Source organism: Aedes albopictus, chromosome 3, assembly GCF_035046485.1.
Source record: "Aedes albopictus strain Foshan chromosome 3, AalbF5, whole genome shotgun sequence".
NCBI lineage: Eukaryota > Metazoa > Arthropoda > Insecta > Diptera > Culicidae > Aedes > Aedes albopictus.
The window spans coordinates 282,378,330-282,403,405 of record NC_085138.1 but is presented as its reverse complement, the minus strand read 5'-3'; the positions used below and the strand labels follow the sequence as shown (position 1 = coordinate 282,403,405).

The window sequence follows — 25,076 nt, the reverse complement described above, 5'->3', positions numbered from 1 at the left end:
TAGCCAGAAATGCCTTCAGAGAATTTTCTCTTCCGGGATTATTTTAAAATATTCTAGTTTCTTTGAAAAAAATTCTCCAAAATACTCTAGAGAAAATTTATTTGAGAACTCCATTATAAAGCCTTCTTTTTAAATTTATTTCCGAATTTCCTCTAGAGGATCTTCTTGAAACTTTTCCAAGAATTTCACTAGAAAAGCATATATGGGTTTTCTCAGAATATCCTGCATAGATTCTTTTAGGAATCCGTACAAGAACTCCTTCAGGAAATCATTACCGGATTCCTTCAGAAAATGTATAAGAATTTCTCAAGAAGTTGCATAAAAAATTTCCTTACAGAATATTCCACAATCTCTTTTAGAGATTCCCTTAGTTTCCTTAAGGAATTCCCTGGAAATTCCCTGGAGAAATTTCCCTGGAGATTGCTGCGCAAATTCTTTATGAAATGCCTGACACATTTGTCCAAGGATTCTTGTGAAACATTTTCTATGTCTTTTTGTTTCAAAATTGCTCCATGGATTCCATCAGAAATTACTCCAGGAATTCGGACTTCAAGTCTACCAAACTCCTCCTGCGATTGTTTCAGAAATACTTCCAGGTTTTTTTCGAGAAACTTTTCCAACGCGTTTTTCTAATCTTCTTAAATGATTGTCCAATAAATTGCCTATAACATTTCTCAAGGATTACATTTGAAATCATCGGAAATTTCTCCAGAATTCCTGCAGATTCTTTGAAAGAAAAACTTCCAGAGGCTTCTTCAAAAATTCGTACAGGCATTTCTTCAAGAAGGCCACCAGAGATTTGTTCAAAAATTACTTCACAGATTCTAATGCAAATTGTCGCAGGAGTGTGTCCAAAAAAATCTTCAGGGAGTCATCTTTGCAGGAATTACTCCATAGATAGTCCTTCAGAATTTCCTCCGTGTATTCCATCACAAATTTGTTCGCCATTTTTTCTGAAAATAAAGTATGAATTTCCCCATGAATTCTTCAATTCAGAATTCTTTATTTAGAAATATTTCCGTTGAATTTCGTCAGAAATTTTTTTACGAACATCTTAAGAGTATTTCCGAGTGAGCTTTACATAAGCTTATCTTGGCGTTTCTCCGAGAATTTCTGCAGGAACTTATTCAGAAATGCGTACACAGATTACCTAAGGAATACATTCATAATTTTAATTAAAGGATTTCTTCAGAAATTTTCCCAAACATTTCTTTAATAGACTTTTCTAAAAATTCTACCAAAGGTTTCTTGTGAAGTTTCACCATAAAGTTCTGCGGAAATTTCTCATGTGATTCATTCAGCGGACCTGGTGTGGTGGTTTAGAACACAAGACTATCACGCCCGAGGACCTGGGATCGAATCCCACTCCCGACATACTCACAAAATGTGGGCTCTTCCTTCGGAAGGGAAGTAAAGCGTGGGTCCCGAGATGAACTAGCCTAGGGTAAAAATCTCGTTAATACAGACACAAAAAAAAATCATATCCCAGTGATTTCTTCAGATATGTATTTCTCTAGTGATTCATTGAAAAGTACTTCCTGAGGTATCTACGTGATTTCTTCATAAATTCCTTCTCGTTCAAAAAATATCCAGAGACTTCTTCAGAATTTTGGAAACATTTTCAGACTTTTTCAAAAGATTTTTCATGGATTTTTATTTATTTATTTGAACTCGAATGAAAAATCCTGCAGATATTCCTTCACAAATTTTTCTAAGGGTTCCAATGGATTTTTTTATAATATTTCTGCGATTTCGTCAGAAGTATCTCCTGGGATTCCATCAAGGATTCCTGCAAGAATTGTTTCAGACATTCCCGCAGGATTTTTTAAATAATTTTTATTTTTGTGTATTTTAACGTTTGCTAATTCTGCACTAGGGTGGCCCACATTTATATGAAAAACAAAAAAATATGAAAAATGCCAAGTCTTACCTCCTGAATCGGTTGTTTTGGACTCCCACAAACTACATTCAAAATTTGAGCAAAATCGATTAAGCCTCAGGGGGCGCTCAAAGTGCTTGAAGTTTGTATGGGAAAACGTGGCCAGATGTATGCAGTAATCTTAAGTTTTCGATTTGTTTGCCGCTAAGCTCAATTTTCCACTTTGAGCGCCCCCTTAGGTTCAGCGCCCCTTTAGGCTTAATCAATTTTGTTCAAATTTTAAATTATTTATTTTTGGTTTTTCCTATAAGTGTGGGCCACCCTATTATACACTCTTTTTTAGATGTTCCAAAAGTTCTACAGAAAGTAGCTGGAACAATATTAAAAAAAACCCTGAAGAAATCCCTCAAAAACCTTGACAATACCTTCGAAGATCCCCAGAAACTATTGTTGATAATCAAAATAAAGTTAACTTATCTATGGATAAATTTCGGAATGAAGGCCTGAAAGCATGCCTGTTAAGATTTATTTAGATATTTCCTTTATCCTAAGGAAAAAAGAACTTGAAAACCCAAGTAGCATTTTTAGTTTTCTCACAGCCTACAAGCTGTTGTTACAATCAAACCATTAAAACTTGTTTTAAAGCAAAATTATCCTTACAGCTCTAATAAACCCGTGATAAAACCCTATTAAACCTAAAAGGGCCCACCCTACAGGAGGTTGTTAAAACCATTCCTTAAAACGTTATATAGGCCAGTTGGTTTTGTGACATATTCTTGTAGTATACTATACAGCATAGATAAGATTTGTTTTATAGCACGCAATAAGATCAATAAGCCGTATTGAAGTTCTAAGAACACCTTAAATGAATGTTCATTAAATCCAAATTGTTCAATTAAATCCAATGACTTGAAATTAATCTGAAATTAAATGAAACAAAAACATGGCAGTACATTGCAAATTATTAATAATGCAAGAACGAAAATTACATCGGTCATCCATGTTAATAATATTTATATGTCAATTCCCACGAAGAAAAACTCTGTTACTATGACGAAAAAGTTCATGCCAAACAAGTTTGCCGGTATAATGCAATACGTTGTCTCTAAATAAGACGATGCGCCACTTCATTTTGAGGTTTTTGTCATAAAGAAAATAACAATTTCAATCCCCCTTGCAACACCATGAATTTAAATCACAATCCAATTATCAACATGGCGCACCTACTTTGTAAGCAGGAATTGATTATCGTGATGGAAAATATGTCAAGTTAAATCCTCCTGGTTTTGTTTAAGGTGAAGATATGACGAAGCCATACCTCGAATTTTCAAGGGCACAAATCTGAAGAACGAAATGACGGATTGCACTGAAAAATTGATCGACTGGTCACCACCAGCGGCTGATCAATCGATCAACTTTTCAGCACATTGCAATATTTGGATCTTCAGATTTGTGCTTTTAAAAATTCAAGGTGTGGCTTCGTTCTATATTCACCTTAAGATTGTTTAAGATCGTTTAGTGTAAAAGCAACATGTTCTAGAATTGCTGCTCTTTATGAATACGCTGCAAAAACAAGCATACACCTGTTTATTCCTAACGCATAAGTCTATGCGCTTCTTAAACACTGTTAGGTTTTAAGGAAATGCGGTATCAGACAGAATGCTCTTAAGAACTCTTCGCTTGGCCGATAGCGGTAAAAAAACGTAAACATATGAAAACCTTTTATATTTTTGTAAGACTTTTAATGGTGTTTTGTGTTTTTGAGGCGGTTTGAGTGTTCGGTAAGTAATATAGTAGTAAACAATCAGGATCTCATTACTCCGGCTGCGGCTGTGAGTAAAAGTAAGCCATTATTCGAGCACAGCTGTGATGCCGGGCTTAAACGATGGAATCCCCATCCATCAGGTGCTTTGAAAACCCCAATCACAATCGGACTCTAGAGAAAGAAGCTTAATGTGGTGATGGAAAATTAAACCCACCCGAGGTTTTTCCATTGACGTTTGCTTCAATTTGAATGAAGAATAATTATACCTGGTAAATTATCCTTTCGTTTATGTAGCTCATTGAATCTATTCATCAAAAGAAGATCGTATTTCAGTATCATTCTTAAGCTTGCTTTAATACTTCCACTGTTAACCCTAATAACGTTTAAGATTGCTTTATTACGAATTTAGGTAGTTTATCTGGTTTTAAAAGCGATATGATGTAACATGCATGCGGCTATGAAATAAGTTTGAGGTTCAAGTTTTAATACTTACTTAACAGTTCGTTTACAACACTTTTTTGCTTGGTAAAAAGACAAACAGATAAGTTTTATTCGATGGACTTCTAGGTATCTACACACTGTTTTAGAGTTGCTTTTGTTGTTAATGCTGCTTTGCAACATAAAAATCTTCAGTAAACCTGAAAGGGCTTTAAAAATCCATGACAAAACCTCAATAAATAATATCTAAGAGCAGAAGGCATAGAAATTGTTACTTGGGAAGTTTCTGAAGAGATTCCTAAGGGAATTCTAATAATATCCGTAGATGTATTTTAGTAGATATCATTATAAAAATGTTTACAGGAATGGCAGGAAAAAGAACATGCGAAGTTCTGAAAGAAATCCCTAAATAAATTTCGGAGTTTCTTTGATCTGGCGAAGATGCGTCTGGAGGAATTTTTATAAGAATTTCTAAAAAAAAAATTCTGAAGGAGACTGTTCCTACAGTACACAAGTCCTGTTGTGTACAGTACACAAAAATCTTCAAAGTACTACCTGGAGAAATTTCTGCAGAAACAAAAAAGAAATCCTGGAGGAATTCTTCATAAAACTACTGAAAAAAAAAACTCTGAAAAAAAATGAACTGTTGAATGAATTTTCGAAATAATACCTCTGCAAATATTCATAGAAAAATTTCTTGGATTTTTTTTTTGAAACATGCCAAAAATTGTATTTTGATTTTTGCAGGAATTGCTGAAAGAATCTTTGGAGAAATCAATCAGGAAAACAATATAAAAGAATCCCCGAAGAAAAGTCTGAATAAATCCTAAGCTGGAAGAATACCTGTAGAAACTCCAGAAAGAGAAACCCTCGAGGGACCTACTGAAAAATCTTTTGAGAATTTTCTTCAAGAATTTCTGAATAAATGCCTGAGAGAATCCCTGAATATACACTCCCGATCAAAAGTTTGGGGTCACACCCTAAAAAACATGTCATTTTTTTAGACCCATATCTTCGCCAATTCACGTCCGATTTCAAAACCCTAGGTCTCATTCAAAAGATAATAAGTCAAAGAAACTTTGAACATGATTTAAAAGAAACTTTTTCAAGAAAATTTGTATGTAAACTTAACCCAAAGTTGCCAAATTTTCTAAAAAATAAATATATACTTAAGGCAGTGTCGCTGGAAATTGGGTCGACTAAATTTCAAGATGAGAGCGGTAATATTACTCATTTTCTATTAGCTTTCAACTGATTTTTACAGAACTTAGCTAAAAAATCTAGAAAAAATAGTTATTAAATAAATTAATCTTTGATGTCATCGACCAAAAGTTTGGGGTCACCCCTCAAAATGATGTATCGGCCAAATGTTTTGGGTCACTATCGTAAAACATGGATAAGTGATTTGTTGATATCTTTGTCATCTTTCATTAAATTTTAATTCTTCTTGGCTTATATGAAACAAAATGAATGATACTTACTGCATAGACATTGAACCACACATATTTGTTAAAATTTACATAATAAAGCTTAACACAAAGTTGCCTCATTTTTTGAAGTGTGGTGAAATGTGTGAACTACAAAAATCGTTCAATACGTTAAGTTAACGTTAACGTAAATTTAGTTAATTACACAGCGTAACAAAAAATAACTTTTTGTCTGTCTCAAGAGTAAACTTATGTGTCTCCGAAGGATTTTGGGCCGCTGAATCCGAATCCGGGCTCAGATTTGCTCTAACACGTCACAATTTTGGGCTATACCTCAATTTATGGGGCAAAATATGCGATTTTGGGCTTTTTTGACTGCAAGCCATTAAGCAAGGAAATATTTTTTTTAAGCAATCAAAAGGTTAATTGGTCAATTAACATCTAAAATTCTAAATTAACGACTCATGCAAAATATTTCGTTTTATCGAATCGAATTTGATAGTTTTGAGCGATTTATGTTAGGTACGATATTTCCCATACAAGTCATCCTCCAAAAGTTGCATGCAAGTTTTCATACTAACATAAAATGCTTAAATCTATCAAAATTAATTAGGTAAAACGAAATATTTTGCATAAGTCGTTAATATAGATGTTAATTGACCAATTAACCTTTTTATTGCTTAAAAAAAAAACATTTCAAAGCTTAATGGCTTGCAGTCAAAAAAGACCAAAATCGCATATTTTGCCCTATAAATTGAGGTATAGCTCAAAATTGTGACGTGTTAGACCAAATCTGAGCCCGGATTCGGATTCAGCGGCCCAAAATCCTTCGGAGACACATAAGTTTGCTCTTGAGACAAAAAAATGTTGCGCTGTGTTATCTTTGAAATGAGCCAAAAAGAATTAAAATTGAACTATAGATGACGAAGATATCACCAAATCACTTTTCCATATTTTACGAAAGTGACTCCAAACTTTTGGCTGATACATCAGATTGAGGGGTGACCCCAAACTTTTGGTCGATGCCATGGAGAGTTAATTTACTTAATAACTTTTTTTACTAGATTGTTTAGCTAAGTTCTGTTAAAAGCAGTTGAAAACTAATAGAAAATGAGTCATATTACCGCTCTCATCTTAAAATTTGGTCGACCCAATTTCCAGCGACAGTGCCGTAAGTTTATATTCATTTCTTTGAAAATTTTACATCTTTGGGTAAAGTTTACATACAAAATTATTTGAAAAAGTTTCTTTTAAATCATGTTCAAAGTTTCTTTGACTTATTATCTTTTGTATGAATCCTAGGGTTTAGAAATCGGACGCAAATTGGCGGAGATATAGGCCTAAAAAAATGACATGTTTTTGAGGGGGTGATTCCAAACTTTTGATCGGGAGTGTATGTGGTAACATCTGAAGGAATCTCTGAAGAAATGCCAAAAAAAAAAACTTAATTTTTATTGGAAAACCTATGAGAAATATCTAAAAAAAACTCCTTATCTCTATATAAAATTCTTCCGATTCAGGTATATATATTAGAGTGGAAATTTCCTTCGTCATATCAGATGAAAAACAGCGAATAATTAAATTTTGCTGGTGGTTTTCGGCTGGAAATAGATTGCTATGGAGAATATGGCTTTCTCAGTCTAGGGAATCCAAACGATTAATTTTGCATTGTATTGCCCAATACAATGCCAGTTTGATCGTTTGGATTCCCTAGACTGAGAAAGCCAGAATCTCCATCGAATAATTAACCTTCCAGGACGCACGCCAAAACTGCACCGCTCTCGCTCTCTATACGACGAGCGAGGTTTTTTGGAGGTGTTGTACTTTTACAACGGCGCGCGTCCTGAAGGGTTAAATATATTCCAGCTTACCTTTGCCAATGACTCATTAGATGGAACAAAAAGCTATAGACTATCAACAACCAGCATCTAGCACTGGAAATCGATTAATTACCGAAAAGCACTTCAAAGTGTCTGTATTTCACTGTTGCAGAATGCAGAAAAAACTGTTGAATTATTGAAATAAATTGGGTTTTCCCGTCGGTAAATTGTAAACGAACAGGTGTCTTCGTGCTTGGGAAGATGCAGGCAAATGTGTGCATGGATTTTCTGCAAACGAATCATCATATTTCACAATTATAGAGGAAGATTTCTTCGTTACACTGTGATGGCGTTTTATTATCTGGCGGGCAAAAACATTTCCCGGAATATTTTGGTCGCTATTCTAAAGCAACATCTAGGGTTTGTGTTCCATCAGTAATCTCACGCTCCCAATTTCATCCTATTCGAAAACAAGCGATTACGGCACCGATTGATTCCGTTCTTTTTGTTTTCATGCGTGCTCACTTCACGCTAACGCCACTCAGCACAAAAGTGCATGATTTCCAGACTACACCAAAAATGTGTAACCCTTGCACATTCACAAAATCAGCTCCTGTGTCCGCAAAATCGTTAAATTCGCAAAAATTTTTGTACAGCAATCTAGCTAGGTTTACTAGTGACCTTGGAAAACAAAAAAAATCCACATTTCGCATCTAGACGAGTGTACGAGCTGTTTTTTGAGAATGTGTAACTGTAACACATTTTTGTGTGGTCTGGAAATTATGCACTTATGAGTAGGGCTTACACATTTTAGTGCTGAGCGGTTTTACTGTGTTCTAACAAAAAATACAAAAATAAGAATCAAAACAAACAGTGCTTCATTCCTTTGTTTTTCGTAGGATGAAAATGGGAGCCACATGCTCAATAAGGGAACCAATACCCTATCTCAATTCAAAAGCTTTCTGCTTAACAGTACTATGAACACATGATTTTATTCTGATTGCGAAGAATATGACCGAGTTTTCGAATAAACATAATCATATTTTTTGACCATCCTATTTATCATAGTGTAACGTAGAAGGAATTGATCCCAAGTTATGCCCAAAATAGGCGTGAACTAGACGGAAACAGAATTTGAACGACAATTATGCAATCTTATTATTTTAAGAGCATTGTTGTTTTTTTTTTTTACTAAATTATAGTCATTGATACCATGATAACGACCATTAGGCTTTAGGCGAGGTGCAAGAATAAATTCGATCATCATTGGTCGGCGCTTTAATAGACGGAAATTACATATAAACTATAGTAGTAGTTGTAAAATGATGATTTTTTCGACAAGAGTTCAACATTTATCCAACGAAGCTTGTGTATATCGCATCAATGAGTATTAGACCTGTTCACTTTTTTTGACCTACCTGTGTCACATCAAATTATCAATCCACATGCAAAAACAAGTCTTCAGTCCAAAATTGAGCCAAATTGATAAAGGTTTAGAGGTGTATCAAATCGATTTTGTGTTTTTTCGAGCATTTTAACAAAAATGTACTCCAATATCCAGAAAATTGCACCGAAAAGGTACAGAAAACACCTTTAAAATATAGTTGGAACAATACTCTACAACTTTGCCGAAGACACTACGGTGTTTAAGGACAAGGTATTTGGAGTACATAGCTCAAAATTTCTAGAGCACCGTTTTTTAGAACCGTTGAACGGATTTGGATGAAAATGCATCACGCTAATTGTTCAGTGGTTGTCAACAGCGTGATGCATTTTAATCCAAATCCGTTCAACGGTTTTAAAAAACGGTGCTCTAGAAATTTTGAGCAATGTACTCCAAATACCTTGTCCTTAAATTGCTTATTTCAAAGTTATTCAACAATTTTCGTTAAAAAATCGCGAAAAAATACAATATTTTTACGGTTTTTCATGTAAAAGTCATGTAAATTCACATTGTTTTAAGTGACTAATTTTATGAGCTATTGCTCCTATGTGTTACGAACATTTCGTCCATACATCATTTTAGTGTTGGAATTCCTTTTCACTGGCTAATTATCAAAAGTATGTCACGTTGATACTAAAAATCGCATAGAGTTGCCAGCACAAAATTAAACAAAGTTACCCATGATTAAAACGTCATTACATTTCTTTGTCGCATCTGCATCAGTTTCAATTTGGTGTAGATGGTTGAGCATGAGACTGCTGATTCGAAGTTTCAAGGTTCGAGCCTTGGAATAGGATTTTTTGCGTCTCGATCCAGCTATAAGTTAATGAGACTACTCATCTCATTGCAATTTGGCATCATAGCCTTGTTTCGAAACCGTAGAGTGCATAGTAAGAATGAAGTTTCCCTTTATCGTGTAGTTGTGTAGCTTGTTGCTAGATAGATGCAAGTAATCTCTACAGTTGTATGATAAATTTTGCATCCAGAAGCAGTACCATCATCGTATTGAATTGTTTTAGCTAAATTAATCGGTATCAAACAGATGTCCAATATTTCGTCCAGCTGACCTCGTCGACATGATTTCTTGTCAACAAGTAAACTAAATATCTAGCTAGTCCTGGAATGGGCTTAATTGGCTGGTCCCGATCATCATTATTTGGGAGATTGCGTGTAAGTCATGGGCCATGACTCATGGCAGAATTATCATCCTAACTGCTACAAAGAAAGAAAAAAAAGTTTATTATGTATTCGAGCTTGAACCTGGGACCTTCTGATCCGCAGGCTCGAGCCTTATCATCTGCGCCATTTCTGATACAAAAGACATTGGAATACGATGGCATGACGTCTTAATCATGGGTAACTTTGTTTTAATTCGTGCTGGCAACTCTACGCGATTTTTAGTATCAACGTGACATACTTTTGATAATTAGTCATTGAAAACGAATTCCAACACAAAAACGATGTATGGACGAAATGTTCGTTACACAAAGGAGAAATAGCTAATTAATTTGGTCACGTAAAATAATGTAAAATTTCATGACTTTTATATGTAAAATCGTAAAAATATCGTGTTTTTTCGTGAATTTTCAACTAAAATTATTGAATAGCTTCGAAATAAGCAATTTAAACACCGTAGTATCTTCGGCAAAGTTGTAGAGTATTGTACTAACTATATCCTAACGGTATTTTCGGCACCCTTTCGGAGCAACTTTCTGGATTTATGAGTAAATTTCTGTGAAAACGGTTAAAAAAACACAAAATCGATTTGATACACCTTTAAATCTTTATCAATTTGGCTCAATTTTGGACTGAAGACTTGTTTTTGCATGTGGGTTGATAATTTGATGTGTCACGGAGAATCGGAGAAAAAAAGTTTCAAAGTGAACAGGTCTAATGAGTATGAATTAGCATTCCACTAGAATTACGCAACTTCTCACAATATAACTAAGTTGTTGCAAACTTTGCCAGTTTATCGACTACTTTTTATCAACAAGATTCCGTTATTCTCGTTATACCCCCTCCCTGACCCAGAAAGCGGATATTTCCGATGAATCATGTCGCATTCGATAATTCAGAACATACATCGTCAAAGAGAAATCAAAAGTATTGTGCTTTCTGTGAGTGGGAACGATGAAATAATTGAATGATGAAATGTAGAATTTTTCCAACAATCAATAGCGACGGTGAAGAGCAGATACCTGGAAAATATTGACAGCGACGATCACCATCACCGTCGGAGGTAATTTACCCCAACGTTTAAACAAATAAATATTTACGAGTTTTTCTCAACTACCGATCACCTTGGGGTAATTGCTGTAGTAATTTTATGTGAGTGAGTGATTGATTGGGTAAACATGTTTCCAGTGCAGAGAGTATTATGAACACTGCTGAAAATCATACATGGAAACATACCTCGAAATTCCAAGAGCTTAATTTTAATGAATTAAATGTGTATTATGCATCTTTGCATCAGTATCATGAGCACAACAATTCCAGTCGTCCATTAAACGATCGACGTACTGCCGATGTTCATCGCTTCTATGAGGAGTAACCCGTGCTCGCTCACGGTGCGTGCGGGAAGCCAAGTAAGTTTGCTAATATTTACAAAGTTAGAAGTTGTTCCGGCGCAGTGAGGGAGTGTAGATTTACAGTGGCCACGTGTCGAAGGATGGCATCAGTCCCAGTCAGTCAGTGCAGTGGGGCCATGTGTGAAGCGAAGCCCCACATGTAGACCAACTGGGTGTTGGATTTCCAGACTACCGTGTGCTCCAGCTGTTAAGCCCGTGCTGATGGTTGTGTTCTCATTGTTTAATTCCGATCGGCGATAATTGTTACCAAAAGGTAGAGTGATAAATGTATACAGTTTCGGTAAACAGACGATTCTGAAGGTACCTTTCTGAAGGAGTTGCTATTTTATTGATTCAGGTGCATTTCCGAAGTCGAATGGGAAAGCCGGAATACCAGTGTTATCTAAACAACTCTCGCGTTTAGTATCATACGGGCGTATCTGCAATGATCGATTTCTCTTCATCGATTTTCTCTTTCTATTCCGGGAAATACTCCACACCGCATATTTGATTCTTAACCAGATTCTATGCCTTCTCCCAAAAATTGAGCTGATTTGATCGAAAATTGAGAGTTCACAAGCCCTTCAAAGTTTGTATGGGAATCACTATGGGAAAACGACGTTTTTCATTCAATTGACCGTAGCATTTCCCCAAGTGCCCTAGAGTGTTAGTTGACTCTTGGTACTTCTAGACTACTCTATCAGTTACAACTTTACCGAAGACCACATTCAAATCGGACGCCTCATTAACTAGTTATCGATTTTCATGGAACTGGAGAAGGCAACATTGCTTCACATGGCGCCAAAGATAGTTCAGAGAAATCATGGTCTCTATGTTAAGGCAAATTGCAGTGATGCCCATCGAGTAGTGCACGCTATGTCCAAAGCGAAGTATTATGAAAAGTGAATCAAAGTTCATTCGCTAGAACCGTATTTTTGGACCTCTAGATTCAGAATATGTGCGATTTAAAATAATCTATCTTGGGCTTTTTCTCCCATACATTTTTATATGGGATAAAATTAACCTTAAAATGGTCTTTTTCGCCATTTGTATGGGAAAATAGGAAAAATATCAAACAAATCGAAAAAAATCAAAAAACCCAAGATGAAATATTTTAACCCGTACAGATTCTGAAACTAGAGGTCCAAACCTACGATCCTATAGAATAACATTTGAGGTACATTCCATTTTCATAATACTTCCCTTTGGACATAGCGTGTAGTGTAACCACGATCAAAAAATTTAATTCTGGATAAAATTTGATAACCAATTAATGAGGCGTCCGATTTGAATGTGCTTTTCGGTAAAGTTGTAACTGATACTTAGAGTAGCCTAGGAGTACCAAAGGTCAACTACACAGATAAAAATAATGAGATTTACACGTCATGTAAACTTCAGTTAAGTCATGTAAACTTACTCTTATGATGGTTTACATGATATATCATGTAAATTTGTGTTATATGTCATGTAAACACACATATAATGGAAGTTACATGATATTTTATGACTTTTACATGATATGTCATGTAAACTTCTGTGATATACCACGATCCAATCATGTGCATCATATGTCACAGAATTTTACACTCTTTTTTCGATCTGTGTAACACTCCAGGACACTTTGGGAAATGCTAGGGTCAATTGAATGAAAAATTTCGTTTTCCTATAATAATTCCCATACATACATACATATCGAAAAGATTGTGTAAATTTCTGTGACATATGGTGCACATGATTGGAGCGAGGGATTTCCCAGAAGTTTACATGACATATCATGTAAAAATCATAAAATATCATGTAAACTTCCATTACATGTCATGTAATTCAGCATGACTCTGAGTATTTAATGACATATAACACAAATTTACATGATATATCATGTAAACCGTCATAACACTAAATTTACATGACTAAAATGAAGTTTACATGACGGATAAACCTCATTTTTTTATCTATGTACTTTGAAGGGCTTGTGCACTCTCAATTTTCAATCAAATCAGCTAAATTTTTGGGAGAAGGCTTAGAATCTGGTTACGAATCGATTAAGCGGAATGCAGCAAAACGATTTTTTGAACCACGTTACTGGGCCTACCTCTGTCTCTACCCGCAATCATGTACTTTGTCTTGATCGGGTTAATCATCAAGCCATTCCACGCTGTCTTCCTCCCTTGCCCTACGATCAATGTCAATGAGATTGATTTCGTCCGCAAAGCCAAGGATCATGTGTAACCGTGTGATGAGAGATCCTCTGCACGCCAGCCCTTCTTATTGCCCTTTCGAGTATAATGTTGAACACTGAATTTAAGGCGCTTTGCCCTGCTTTAATCCATTTAAAGGAAATAAACAAGGTAGACACTTCGTCTGTGATCCGTACACTCGACTTTGGTCCTTCCAGCGTTGTGCGTATGAGCTTAATTAGTTTCACCGGAAAACCATGTTCTGACTATTAGCCAGGAAAATGAAAAATGAGTCAAATGTTGCGCCCAGGGTTGGGCCCCACGTTGTGTTAGGAAAATTGGGTTCAGGCGACGACAAAAGGAAACATGGATTCAAACTGAATTGTATTTATAACGACTGGTCTACTTTCATATTGGCAGGTAACTTGTCCATCAACTCTGAAAGAAGTATTGGGTTGCTGAAATAGGTTTCTTGACCTCCGGCTTTCAAATGATCTCAAAGGTTCTGCACTGTCATTCGGAATCCGATGAGCATGTTCAGTCTATCGTGCCTTCTGCAGTGGTGGTTCTGGCCTTCTACGCACTGAGTCCAACGAATGTCCCTTGTGGTTCCGCTCCAATCTGGTGAGATACGCCGCTTCTGAGTATTCACACGCGTGGGTCGTATTGTTGTACGGACCGATAAAAAGCGGCAAGTCCTCAGGGTTACCTGAGAATGTCCAAAGCTTGGTCGAAACCCGAGTAGAAGTAAAAATCAGAACAATATCATCATTTGATATTCCTCAGTGAAGTACTCCAGATCATAATTAGCTATTGGTTTGTTTGACATAAGAGATAAAAGATCAAAAATAAGATCAAAAATTAGTATGGGGAAGAACATAATAATATCTCATTTTGATGTTATAAGATCAGACTAATATCTGGGGAGATCGGGGCTGTAGCACATCTAACCAATATCATAAAATGATCTGACAGATGGATTAGAGTGAAAAAAAAAGAAAAATGGCCACGACCAGAATCGAACTTATGGCCTTGTGATTTATGAGCAGTGACATTACCATTGCACTACGACTCATATCTGAAAATAGGAGGTAACAAGAACATCAAGTTCTACGTTTTCCAAGGCGAGTCATGGTAGTTGTGTTGGTTTGGTCCCGCCATGTTATAGATGAGTGTGTGAAAGAACTAATTATGATCTTGAATAGTAGTTTTCAGATCTTACAATTTTCGGATGTTATAGATGAATGTGTCAAAGAACTGATTTTGATCTTGAGCAGTATTTTTCAGATCTTTCGATTTCTGAATGTTGCAGATGGAAATGTGAAGAGCTAATTTTGATCTTGAGCAGTATTTTTCAGATTTCTCAATGATAAATGTTCTATTGCAGAATATTAATATAGTTTCCACCCGAAATTTGCAAACTGACGTTATGGTATGGAAAATAAAAATGAATTAAGGCTCAACTAGGAATTGCATATTTTCCTAAACTAAGAGAGCACTTTTCTCTAGATGATTTTACATTTTATGCTCTTTCTCTGATTTTTTAACAAAGCTAGTAATCCAAACTTTAAAAATGGCATGCGTAGAAACATGTTTGGTTTATTTTGCGCCTAAAACAGGACGAATTTCCACCAATAGGACGCAATCAGTGAAGTACTAGATTGTAGTAATGAGCTGATTTTTAGTATGGTGAGAAGGTAAATTCTCAATCTCAGCAACGAAATGACGCAAAAAGCCTGGCTATTATGGTTCCTTGCCTAACCTAATGGTGTTTAAGCAAAACTTTAGGTAACTGTGTTATTGTTTTCTCCATTTCTTGCAACAAAGTTTTCCAAAGTTTTATTCCAACAGCACCAAATAAGGCAACGAATCATAATACCCATGCTTCCTGCATAATTTCGTTGCAGAAACTGAGAATTTACCTTCTAGCCATAAAAAATCAGCTAAAAATCTAGTATGTACTTCACTGAACGTGCTCTATTGTGAACTGTCACCCAGAAAAGCTTTGGAAACATTTAGAAGATCGTAGCCGTCACGACTGTCGTCTGTTCGTATACCCTAGGGCCTAAGCAGAATCGCTTCGCAGTTTGTTGGTTGAAACTCAAAAAGCATGTCGTCTGCAGCGGTATGTTTTGTTCAATCTAGAATTAAACGGTCCGTTTTTCGAAATGGACGTATTTTGCTTACCGGGCCGATAAAGTTCCCAAATTGTCCGGTTATTCACAAATGTAAGCTCGACATCGAGGCCCAGCTCATGTTGTCATCGGACTCAATTCGAAAGCCTCTGCTGGTTTACTCACAGTGAAATAAAATGATTATAAACTGGGATTAATAAATCAATCAGATAAAATCAGTATATATTTTTATGCCTTTTTTAAAGAAAAACAAATATCGAATATGTACATTTTTTTTGAGCCGATTACTCTGTTTTTTTTTGTTCAATTGCCGCATTCATAAACCCGCTTATTGAAAATGAAGGCCACTTCTACTTCCTTTTTGTCCCAGTACTCGTTTGTAAAATTTGTGGTGTACATAAGGGAACATCTATTTATTATGTAACGCTAAATTCGATATTTTTGAACTCGGTGGTTGGTTCATTAGGATCTGGCGGAATCCATAATGTGCTTTTGTATGATAACTCCAACTTTTTTGTATGGGTCGTAACGCTAGGCTGTATTCTCTATTCCCCTGGAGCGTTACGGAATTTATTAAACCCCTATCTCCTGAAGCGTTAAGTTATTTGGGAACGGCGCATAATGAAAGTTGAAAACTTAAAATAGTTTTAATGCACAATGTTGGCAAATTTCGACATTTATACAGCGGGTTGCACTGCACTAGGCTTTCCAAAGATCAAATTTAGAACTAATTTTGAAATCATATCACGATGAGATATTGAGCAGATATTTGGCAACTTTTTGAATATCTCATCAATATCATATTAAGATGTGACATCAAAATTTGATCGTTCTAAGATATGATTATGATATTCACGTCTACCCGGGAAGTTCCTTTGACATCACATGTCCTAACTGCAGCGGCGTCGATTCCCAAGATAGGAATGGTTTATTCTCGATGGGAAAAGGATGGTTCAGCATTCGCTGTTCTCCTGCAATCGCACTTGCTTGAGGTGTCCACAGTACTTATGATTGAAACCTGGTTGGAACCTCGGCGAGTCTACAATACTGCTTCGTTGCCGTGGGAAGCATGCTTCCGGAACCATTCGTCGCTTCACTTCGACCGATTCGCTGAGGCGTATCAGAACGAATCGCGGCCAAATTGGCGTTTGCCAATGGAGAGTGGCATTGCGGTTGAAAGTTCTCATTTATTTGCTGCATCTTTACCAACAATTTTTGATTAGGGTGGTCCTCGTCTTAATTCAAATCTGGAATAGAACTTTTAAAATTTGAGTCATATGCGATCGAGTCAAAGGATCAATTTTAAGTTTTGACTTAGGGTGATCCCTCCAAAACGATTTTTTCACTATAACTTTTTTTCGAAGATGCGAGCTTTGGAGCATTTGAAGTGCAATTAATGACGCATATTTGTTCTGAACATTGCATGTTGCTAAGTCTTGTCATTCACATGTTATGGGCATTTTTGACTTAAAAACAACGATGTCTTGAATTGCTCATATCTCATGGAATAAGCGTGCTTCTTGCTCCATCTCTGCTTCCTGCATCCGTTTCTTCTGCTCGTGCCTAACCAGTTGTTCTCGACCTGCTTGCTTTGGATACCCCTCCATCAGAGCCTTTTCCGCCTCGAGCTTTTTCCGGCTGTAGTCCTCTATGCTCTAGCTTTCCACTTGCAAAGAAAGCAGCAGTTTTTAACAGAAACAGTTTAGTTGTTTCTTTATTTTAACAAATTTACAAGACATTTCTGTTTACATGGTGGAGACGGGGGGTTAGCTGGCGGTCTTTGTCATCGACTGACCATTGGAAGCATGCGGTAGGAACTTGTGTGGTTTAGAGCTATGTTGGATGCTCCTTCCAGGTTGTCGTTTCACCATTTTGCAGCCCGCTCCTCTCCAGTATGTTACAAATTGTAATTGGAATCATTAAAAAAACATAAAAACTGTATTGTTACGTTATTGAAAATCCGACTTGCAGGGTTACGGTTCATCTGCCAGACATGTAATCCAACAACTTTTTACATGTTGGGCAATCCCTAAACCTTAGCTTTTGATCTAACATTTAGGATAAGACGAAGTCACACTTCAAATTTTCAAGAGCCCAACTCTGGAGAAACAAATAACTGTGGAATAACGGTTCACGCTGAAATAGTTGGTCGCCAGTGGTTGACCAATCGATCAACTTTCCAGTGCAAACCGTCTTTTTTTCTACTTCTAAACCATGGGAGATAATCTGCTCAACAAATACCTGAATAGGTATCAGGTATCAGAAAGCCGGCTCCAGAGGCACGTTATCCTCCATTTGGGACATTTGTGTTATCGCCAAAATAATAGCCTATTTCATCATCTACCTGAGGGAAAACGAAGGAAATAAGGATGGGGATAAGGACAGGTAGGGAAATAGGAAAAGTACCCTGAAAGAGTATACTAACGCATAAGCGTACCACAATGGGTTCAAATAGCGCCCTGAAAAGGGCACTGTAATAGCGCATAAAGCGAAAGAGAGCCTATAGCTCTTTACCACAGCGGGTTAAGAACAACAGAATATCCTGAATATTCAGGTCTCTGAAGTCAGTTTCACTTAATAAGTGTTTACCGAAAACTCGGAAACGCAGTTGCGCAAAAACTGGACAGTTATATATCAAATGATACGAAGTTCCATAATCGGATTCACAGCTATCACATGCAAATGAATCAACTTGCTGAATATTCGCCATGTGATAGCTGAGTCGGCAGTGGCCAGTCAATGCTTTGACCAGAATGCTGCAATTCTGCTTTGACAGATTTGTAAGATACTTCGCCACCCTTGGAGATGGCTCAGTACAATACGATTTGGTATGACGACATGACTTCAAACTATTCCAGTATTGTCTGTGTTGAGTACAGCCTAGGTGTGAATCTGAAGCTTTACCCAACACTTCGATATCGGAATAGCTGGCTCAGGGCCAATGAAGTCGTGTGATGCTCCAGTGCGACCTAACCCATCAGCCAATTCATTTCCAGTGATGGAAGAACGGCAAGGCACGCATACAAGGTGAACAGCGTTTGCTGAATTCAGCTCCTCGATTTGAGTTCGACAAGCGATAACTATCTTCGACCTGGAGTTGACCGAAGCAAGTGCTTCAATAGCAGCCTGGCTATCTGAACAGAAGTATATTACTTTGCCAGTTACGTGCTGCTGAAGTGCTGATTGCACTCCGCACATAGGAACAAAGATTTCGGCCTGAAAACGGTACAGTGTCTACCAAGTGAGTAAGACAGATACAGCCTTAGCTCACGAGAATAAACACCAGCACCTGCTCGACCTTCGAGAAGGGAGCCATCAGTGTAACATACGATGCCGTCTGAAATACTTCTTTCCAGATATCCAGATGTCCACTCTTCCCGGGAAGGGAATTTCGTGGAAAATGTCCTATATGGAAAATTACAAGCAATTGTAAGATCACTTGGAGCAAGGACAATTTTGTCCCAATTCACCAAAAGTGGAAACAACGAGGTGTGTGTTGATGTGCGGTTCACAGGAGTTTCCTCTAGTAGACCAAACACCCGTAGACGGTGAGTGCAAGAAAGTGCTTCTTGTTTGAGATGGATGTGTAGTAGAGCAACGTCAAACAGAACTTCGAGCGCTGCCGTGGGAGTTGAAGAGAACGCTCCAGACATCGCCATTAAGCACATCCTTTGCAGATGGCCTAACTTTGATTGATTCTCATTTCGCCCTTTTGCCACCACACAAGACATCCATAGGCCAATATTGGCCGAACAACATTTGTTTAGATCCATTTGATATACTTGCGTTTAAGACCCCAAGTTGTACCAAAGGTTCGCCGGCATTGCCCGAAGGCCATACAAACTTTCTTGATTCTGAACTCAATGTGAGGTGTCCAGGAAAGCTTGGAATCAAGAATGTCTCCAACATACTTTACCTGTTCACTGAACCTGTTCTGAACCTTTGGTTTGCCAGTCCAAAGCCTTACCATCTGAACCATTTCTCATATTCTACTGAGGTACATTATATGCCACTTTTGTTAAGGCAATGTGTACTTGTGCCAACCTGTCACTTGAATCAATGATCAATCATTGCAATCATCAAGAAAAAGCAAAGCTACTATGTTTGTTTTTTCTGCCTGCCAGCAGTTGCGTCAGCCCCAGTTATCAAAAAACTCAGAATAGCTTCTACTTTTCGATTTTTGTGATTTTTCCCGTAGATCGGGTAAGAAAATGATGTATGGCAATATTGTTCAGAATATTGTGGGTAATATGATGGTTTGAAACTTTTGATAAAAATTGAGTGTTTGAATTTCGTAGAACAAAAACTGTTGTAAAATGTAGCTTTTTAGCATACTTGCATGTCTGAAAAACGGATAAACATGATCAAAACATCCTCGTATCAGTACATAATGTTCACAAAAGTTGTAAGGAATAGACATATCTTTCATTTAAGGGTTGCCACGATATTTTATATGGCTTCTAGCCTCCATGGGCATTTTTTAAAGGCGAAAAATTACCAAAAAACACATTTTTGACTTGAGGCACCTCGAAATCTTCACCAATTTAGCTGAAAATTTGACCAGAAGTTTGTTTCAGCATAAGAATTAAGATGTGGGGGTGACTGGTTGAATTCGAGAAATTTCATTTTTTATGAAGAGGTCTACTGTTCAGTCACATCGATTTCAGAATCAAAGAGACGCAAAGGTCGAACGCCATTACGGTTTCGCCTTTCCGTAAAAAGAACAATAAATGTTTTACTCGGAATAACCGAAAGGCCATATTGGCGACACCAACCCTCAACTACCTGAAGGGCGTTTTGCATCAGGTCGAAAAGGGTGGTGATACACATACCAACTAACAATGCTAGGTAGTCGTCGGCAAAATCAGAAGTAGGAAAACCGCTATTATTGAGTTGCCTCAATAGCGTATCTGCTACGAGATTCCACAAAAGCGGTGGCAAGACTCCCTCTTGGGGGCATCCACAAACACTCAATTTCCTAATCCCTGCTAGACGAAATGTCGAGAAGAGATATCATTTTCTGCTTCTAAACCATGGGGGATAATCTGCTCAACAAATACCCGAATCAGATTTGTGATCTTGAAAGTTCAAGGTGTGGCTTCGTAATATCTTCACCTTAATTTGTTTTGTATATTTTTTGTCGAGCAATCGCCCTCAACATAAGATGAACCTGCACTACTCAAATGAGCGGTATCTCCGCCTTTTTTCAGCGATATTGTATGTTGCTTTCATAACAAAACACGCTGCCAACTTCCAGTCGGCATTTATGAATCATCGCAACGAATCAATCACCATCTCTTCTGCTGTTTGTGTTAGTGAGGTCAGAGAAACGTCAGACTCCCGTTTGCTGATTGGCTGCGACGACTCTGGCGACGGTTTCATCCGCGACAGATTCAAATCGTCGCGTTTGATAAGGGGGAAAACCGTCAATATATTCATTGGGCTTATTCTATTCAGCATCCATACACACTCAATTTTGAATACCGTGTTCGGTAAATTTTTGACGAAAATACAACAGCTGAATACAGTAATCATCGATTGTTTACCTTTTGCACCCGTTTTTGACAGTTGGTGTACTGAGCCTCAGTAAAATCGATTACCGAAGCTACCGAAATAGTTCTGCTGTTCTATTTTCGTCAAAAAAGTACCGAAGAAGCAATTCTGGATTGAGTGTGTATGACAAAGTTTGGTCCCATAAAAATTTACCCCAGGCTTACGAAAATGTTGCCAAGTTGTTGCGACAATCTACCCAGTGCGACATAAGTTCAAGAATAGGATTAAGACCGCACACCACGAGTTTAGAGATTTTTAAGCCTTGCATTGCGATTTTCGAGCGGTAACTTCGAATCGGTAAATATTGCAACGCTGTTGAAGATCTACCATCAAACAGTTTCCATTACCGAACGCTCAGCAGTTGAGAATTCGGTAAAAATTACCGAACGCGATTAGCTGTGTAGGATAATCTGAGAAGTATCGGAAAGTGTAGTTGCTAGTGTAGCACTAAGATTTCATTGCTTTATGGCTAGTTTCAACTACGTACTGTGCAAAATGATAGTGATAGTCAATAATATATTCTACTATAAAAATGTTACTTGACCGCTTTAAGATCTGGAGACTTACAATCAGCAGAATTTTGTCTTCCGCACAACATGAAAGTTCAGTGCAAACTGAAATCTGACCATTCTTCTTCTTGTTTCATCCTTTGACAGCTCTCACCTTTCTGATTATGGGAGTAATCGGCTACATGGTCAACTCAGTATTCGGCACCATGTTTTCCAACGGAAACGAATCCTCATCGGAGGGACTGCTGTATCCTCGGTAATATCATTTTTTTTGTAAGTTTTGTTGAAAAAGTAAAAAACGGTAACCCATTTCAGTGAATCGGAAACGCGGGAGGTCAAGAAGCTGGACGGAATGTGGAACTTTGTCCGATCGGACAGCAATAATCCCTCGCAGGGCCTGCGGGAGAAGTGGTTTAGCGATGATTTAAGTAGGTTTAAGCGCACCATTCAGATGCCGGTGCCCAGTAGCTATAACGACGTGACGGAGGACGCCGCCCTCCGGGACCACGTGGGCACGGTGTGGTACGATCGGCGATTTTTTGTGCCAAAATCCTGGGGCGCTCAGGATCAGCGGGTGTTTGTGCGGTTCGGGTCGGTGCACTACGACACGATTGTGGTGAGTAGAGGAGGGAAGGCGTACTAGGATAAGCAGAACTCTAACAGTTTGGATGGTTTTCAGTGGATCAATGGAATTCAAGTGGCCAAACATGAAATCGGGCATCTGCCATTTGAGGCGGATATCTCGACGGAGCTAAAGTACGGAGCCGAGAATCGTATAACGGTGCTCTGCGACAACGTGCTCCTACAAGTGACGGTGCCGCAAGGCAAGGTACAGAATCAACCGGTGGATGGAGGTGTCGAGTTGGTGCAAACGTACACGTTCGACTTCTTTAACTACGCCGGTATTCACCGGTCGGTGATGTTGTACACGGTTCCGCGAGTGTTCATCCGTGACGTTGTGGTTAACACCGACCTGGTGGGTGACGAGGGTCACATCTACTACAGTGTAAAGAGCAACCTGAACGGTAGTTACCAGGATCTGCAGGCGACAGTGAAGATCATAGACAAGAACGGGTCGGTAGTGGCGACGGATACCACTGCTGGGGCGGATCTGAAGGGGGTAGTATTAGTGAAAAATGTGAAACCATGGTGGCCATATTTGATGCACGAAGAGCCGGGATATTTGTACAATATGGAAGTCACGTTAGAGGGTAAGAGCAACGAGGCGACCAAGCCTCTGGGAGAAATTCACGATGTGTACAGGATGAAAGTGGGCGTGAGGACGCTGGAATGGACCAATACGTCGTTGTTGATCAATGGGCGTCCAATTTACTTCCGCGGGTTCGGAAGGCACGAGGATTCAGATGTAAGGATTCGTGTTCTATTTTATTCTTCTTCGCCACTTCGGTATTGAGAAATTTTCCTTTCGCAGATTCGAGGAAAAGGTCTTGACTACGCCTTGCTGACCAAAGATTTTAATCTATTGAAGTGGGTAGGTGCAAACGCCTATCGCACTTCACACTATCCGTACTCGGAGGAGAGTATGCAGTTTGCAGACGAACACGGTATTATGATAATTGACGAATGTCCCAGTGTGGATACAGAGTAAGTATTTTCTTCTTGAACAGTGGTTTTCGAGCGGTCATGTGGATTACACGTCCGCCCATAAGAGTGAGTCTACTTTTTTTTCTAGAAAGTAGAAAGATTCCAGAGTTCATTCTGCTGAATTTTCTGACTGAATCGTCAAGTTTCAAAGTACCCAACCGATCTTACAATTGAAATTTTGAAGAACTACATCAATGCTCTTGGAAATAAATCCCAATGATATATTTTCTTACCTTCATCTTTTATGAAATTGGCTTTCTCAGTCATTGTGTCAAGACAAGTAATTTAAACTATTTCGACGTTTCGGCCTTTTTGCAATGACTTTCTTCAGGGATAGTGTCGTATACCGTCTTCTATCATAAACAATTTCTCCTGGCTTGACTATGGGATGAGAGACAGAGTTATAACAATTTTGGGAGTCTTCTCTTGCTACATAATTACATAACACTGAATCGACTGTTTCAAAATAATTTTGAAACCATCGTTGCTATCGACGAATTTCGCGCCAACCCTTCTATGGGGCTGGCAGCACCCTCTCAGAATCGAACGAAACTTTGTGGGCATAAACAATAGGTCTTTCTAAGCAACTTTGCATATTTTGTTTTTCGAAATTTTTCAGGAGTAACATTTGAAAAGGGCCTAATTTTTTTCATAGATTTTTTTCAAATCGATGTAACTCAAAAATGGCAAGACCTACAAAAAAGTGTTGTATGGCGGACTATCGTGAAATTCCATGAAGTTTTTTAGAAAAATATCCAAAAAATACAAAATTAATTCCTACACTGAAAAATAAAGGTTCTAAAAATATAAATCGATATTACAAAAAACCCTATGTTTTTAAATCGATAATTTTTTTCTGGAGAAAGGTATTTCAATTACCTACATTTTCTCCAAACAATGTTGCTGTGACATATTTAAGGGAAAAAAGTTTTTCTAACAAAACTTTTTTCATGTCTACATTGAGTGAATATTTTTCATCGTGTTTCGTGCTAACATGGCCATATATAGGTTCAGTAGCCTCTCATCAACCAATGAAAATTTATGGGTGTTTAAAAATTTGTTTAAGAATGAATTTTGCATAATCTAACATTTATCTAGACTAACATTTGAAAGGGCGTATTAGGGTGGCTCACACTTATATGAAAAACATAAAATTCGAAAAATGCCAAGTCTTACCTCCTGTATCGCTTGTTTTGGACTCCCAGGAGCTACGTTCAGCATTTGAGCGAAATCGATTTAGTCTAGGGGTGATACACAAATTATGTCACGCAAAATTCGACCTTTTTCAACGCCCCCTCTCTATGTCACGCTTTTTGTATGCGACCTCACGATTGTTTGTATGGGTCGTCATGTTCTGCAAAACCTCGCTTCCCTCCCCTCCTAAAGCGTGACGTAATTTGTGCATGGCCCTTAAGGGAGCGCTCAACGAGCTTGAAGTTTGTATGGGAAAACATGGCCAAATGTATGGAGAAATCTTAAGCTTTTGATTTTTGCCGCTAGGTGGCGCTGTAAGCGTTCAATTAATAAAAATTTTGATATTATTGTAGGTGACTATATGCCAAACAACTTTGTTGAAGACCCGTAAGTGATCCGTCAGTGATGCGAAGCATTGGGATTTCATTATTGATATACCTTTACATGTATTGGAAAAACGAAAATAATGGTTCACCTCACTTTACCTAGGGTATACATTTTTAACAAGCTTCGGATCACTTTGCGGTCTTCGACAAAGTTGTTCGACATATCGTCACAAGAAT

General features: G+C 37.8%; 2 protein-coding genes across 2 annotated transcripts in view; both read left to right on the top strand.

Annotated features, from left to right (window-relative positions):
* The window catches only part of LOC109418846 (beta-glucuronidase-like), a 43,385-nt gene extending 20,034 nt beyond the window's left edge, over nt 1-23,351 (top strand). The window contains exons 2-5 of the mRNA XM_062861106.1: nt 21,862-21,970; nt 22,030-22,330; nt 22,394-23,080; nt 23,147-23,351. Of these exons, the coding sequence (XP_062717090.1) occupies nt 21,862-21,970; nt 22,030-22,330; nt 22,394-23,080; nt 23,147-23,323 (1,274 nt within the window). The 3' untranslated portion in view covers nt 23,324-23,351. The remainder of the gene's footprint in view (nt 1-21,861; nt 21,971-22,029; nt 22,331-22,393; nt 23,081-23,146) is intronic.
* The window catches only part of LOC109418850 (matrix metalloproteinase-2-like), a 513,298-nt gene that overhangs the window by 204,767 nt on the left and 283,455 nt on the right, over nt 1-25,076 (top strand). The window lies entirely within an intron of this gene.